The sequence below is a fragment of the Branchiostoma belcheri genome, unplaced genomic scaffold, assembly GCF_001625305.1.
Source record: "Branchiostoma belcheri isolate BF01 breed outbred unplaced genomic scaffold, Haploidv18h27 scaffold9, whole genome shotgun sequence".
In the NCBI taxonomy this organism is placed as follows: domain Eukaryota; kingdom Metazoa; phylum Chordata; class Leptocardii; order Amphioxiformes; family Branchiostomatidae; genus Branchiostoma; species Branchiostoma belcheri.
The window spans coordinates 872,680-874,778 of record NW_017804575.1 but is presented as its reverse complement, the minus strand read 5'-3'; the positions used below and the strand labels follow the sequence as shown (position 1 = coordinate 874,778).

Sequence of the window (2,099 nt, the reverse complement as noted above, 5' to 3'; positions counted from 1 at the left end):
ATAGCGTTTGAGTTCCCTGTGCTGGTGGCCCTGGAGTTCTCTCTACATGTGCCCGACACAGAGGTGTACCCACACTACAGGAGACTGGCCTACCTGTCCTGACCATACACACATGTACAGTACTGTACTGTGCTCACCTAGCTGTACAGAACACTACAGGAGACTGGCCTACCTGTCCTGACCATACACACATGTACAGTTCTGTACTGTACTCACCTAGCTGTACAGAACACTACAGGAGACTGGCCTACCTGTCCTGACCACACACACATGTACAGCACTGTACTGTACTCATACTAGATATTGTGAAATATGGTTTATGAACTACAATCAAGTATTCACTTGTGAATAAGTTCCTGTGTTATACTTGTTTTTGTAGATGATACAATGTGTTCTATAGTTAGGATGTTGCCTTAGCCATAAGGCATTTCTAATTCTAAGAACCCCCCTCTATTTAGTTTACGACATGTTGGTACGAGCCATATTGGCTCAAATAGTAACCACTTAATTTATAGACTAGACCATTCGATACTTGTTCAAGGGGAGGTCAGGACATTTTTCTTGCCTCTTACTCTTTACTGTTAATAATACAATGTATGATGATACCACGTTGATAACTTCAATGTTGTATTAGAACTGTATAGTCACAGATTGTAAACACATGTACAACAGAGATATACATATTATGTAATTACTTACTATATGTAATTTAATATACAAAAAAGTATTCTCATGTAAAATATGTGATTAAGCACTAGTAAAGATTATCCTTCAAACATGTCTGTTATATTTCCCTGTAGTCTTTCAAATGGTGTTTACACAACAGGAACTCTAGATATTTTTGATTAAACTCCCCATATAACATAGCCTGGGTGCCAGACCCATAGCACACTGCATATACACTGCATAGCACGGTGCTCACTGAGATACTTTGTGTCTGCTATGGGTCTGGCACCCAGGCTACACATAACACTATCAACTAAAATGTATGCTTTTGGTTTGCAATTGGACAGAATTGGCACAGTAGCCTCTGCCACGCTTCGGGAGGTGGGTGTGGCAAACTGTACTCTCTGGCGGACCAACTCTATTTGGCCAATTTATGTATACTCTTTCCGGAATTCCAGCCGCCTGCCGAAGCCTGGTAGAGGCTAGGTTGACAGTATGTGGGAGGGGAAGGATTGACAGGCAGAATGACAGGTGAAAGGTTACACACAGACAATTCAGTGACCTTGGAGGCCCCTAGAATCTGAAGTCTACAAGAATTATATGTTGACACATAGGGGAATTCAGGAAGCCAAGTTTGAGCATATTTGACATTCTAGGAACAGCTTGTACTAATACCCTGTAAAATTAGAGTAAAAATTCCTATTATCATTTTGTCAATGTCTTTTGATGTACTTGCACAAATAAACAGCATTTTGGGACAACGTTAGTTTTCTAGATGTAAACATCGCTTACATTGACGTTCATGGTATGCAAACTTGATTCAGGGTGTTGCAAGTGGTCTTAAGGGATCAGGTGGAACAATACTATATGTATGGCAGCTCCCACAGTAATTACACGGGCCGGGCCTGCCACACCGACATTCTTGCCCATTTTCAGCTCAGCTTGCCCTGGTGTAGGTTGGGGCTTTCTGTTGGGAAGACCGTACGCGTGTTGTCTATTGTAGACAAACTGACCCTATCGCCCGGTTGTCGGTGTTGGCGATGGAACAGAAACAAGAAAGCTTTTAAAAAAAGCTGGCTGGGGCGTATTTGGAAGAACTACCTGGAAGTTGCATGTTGTGTTCCGGTAAAGTTGTTGCAAGAATACCAGAAACAAGTGCTTTTAAAAAAAGCTGACATTTCAGCTGACGAAGGTTTTACTGCCGTTATTGAGGTAGAATGATATTACCCAAGTTGATGAAATTGGTACGAGACCACTTAAAGAAGAAAATACATGTGATAAAAAAAGCAAAACAGCGGATGTTAAAAAGAAAATTTGAAAAACTCATACGTCGGGACTTGAACAATTAGTTTTTGAGTGTTTAAAGCAAAACAGCGACTGCTATATAGAAAATTAAAAAAAGCTCCTCGTCCGGGGATCGAACTCGCTATGTG

General features: G+C 41.1%; 1 protein-coding gene and 1 long non-coding RNA gene across 3 annotated transcripts in view; one reads left to right on the top strand and one right to left on the bottom strand.

Annotated features, from left to right (window-relative positions):
* LOC109487891 overlaps positions 1-194 on the bottom strand; it is a 1,142-nt gene extending 948 nt beyond the window's left edge. Inside the window, exon 1 of the long non-coding RNA XR_002141289.1 lies at positions 138-194. This is a non-coding gene — a long non-coding RNA (uncharacterized LOC109487891). The remainder of the gene's footprint in view (positions 1-137) is intronic.
* Positions 1-772, top strand: part of LOC109487890 (CDK5 and ABL1 enzyme substrate 1-like) — a 10,210-nt gene extending 9,438 nt beyond the window's left edge. The window contains exon 14 of one of the 2 annotated variants that reach the window (XM_019791998.1): positions 25-772. In XM_019791998.1, the coding sequence (XP_019647557.1) occupies positions 25-102 (78 nt within the window). In that variant the 3' untranslated portion in view covers positions 103-772. The remainder of the gene's footprint in view (positions 1-24) is intronic. The other variant, XM_019791997.1, reaches the window with a different exon arrangement.
* The last annotated feature ends 1,327 nt before the right edge of the window (positions 773-2,099 follow it).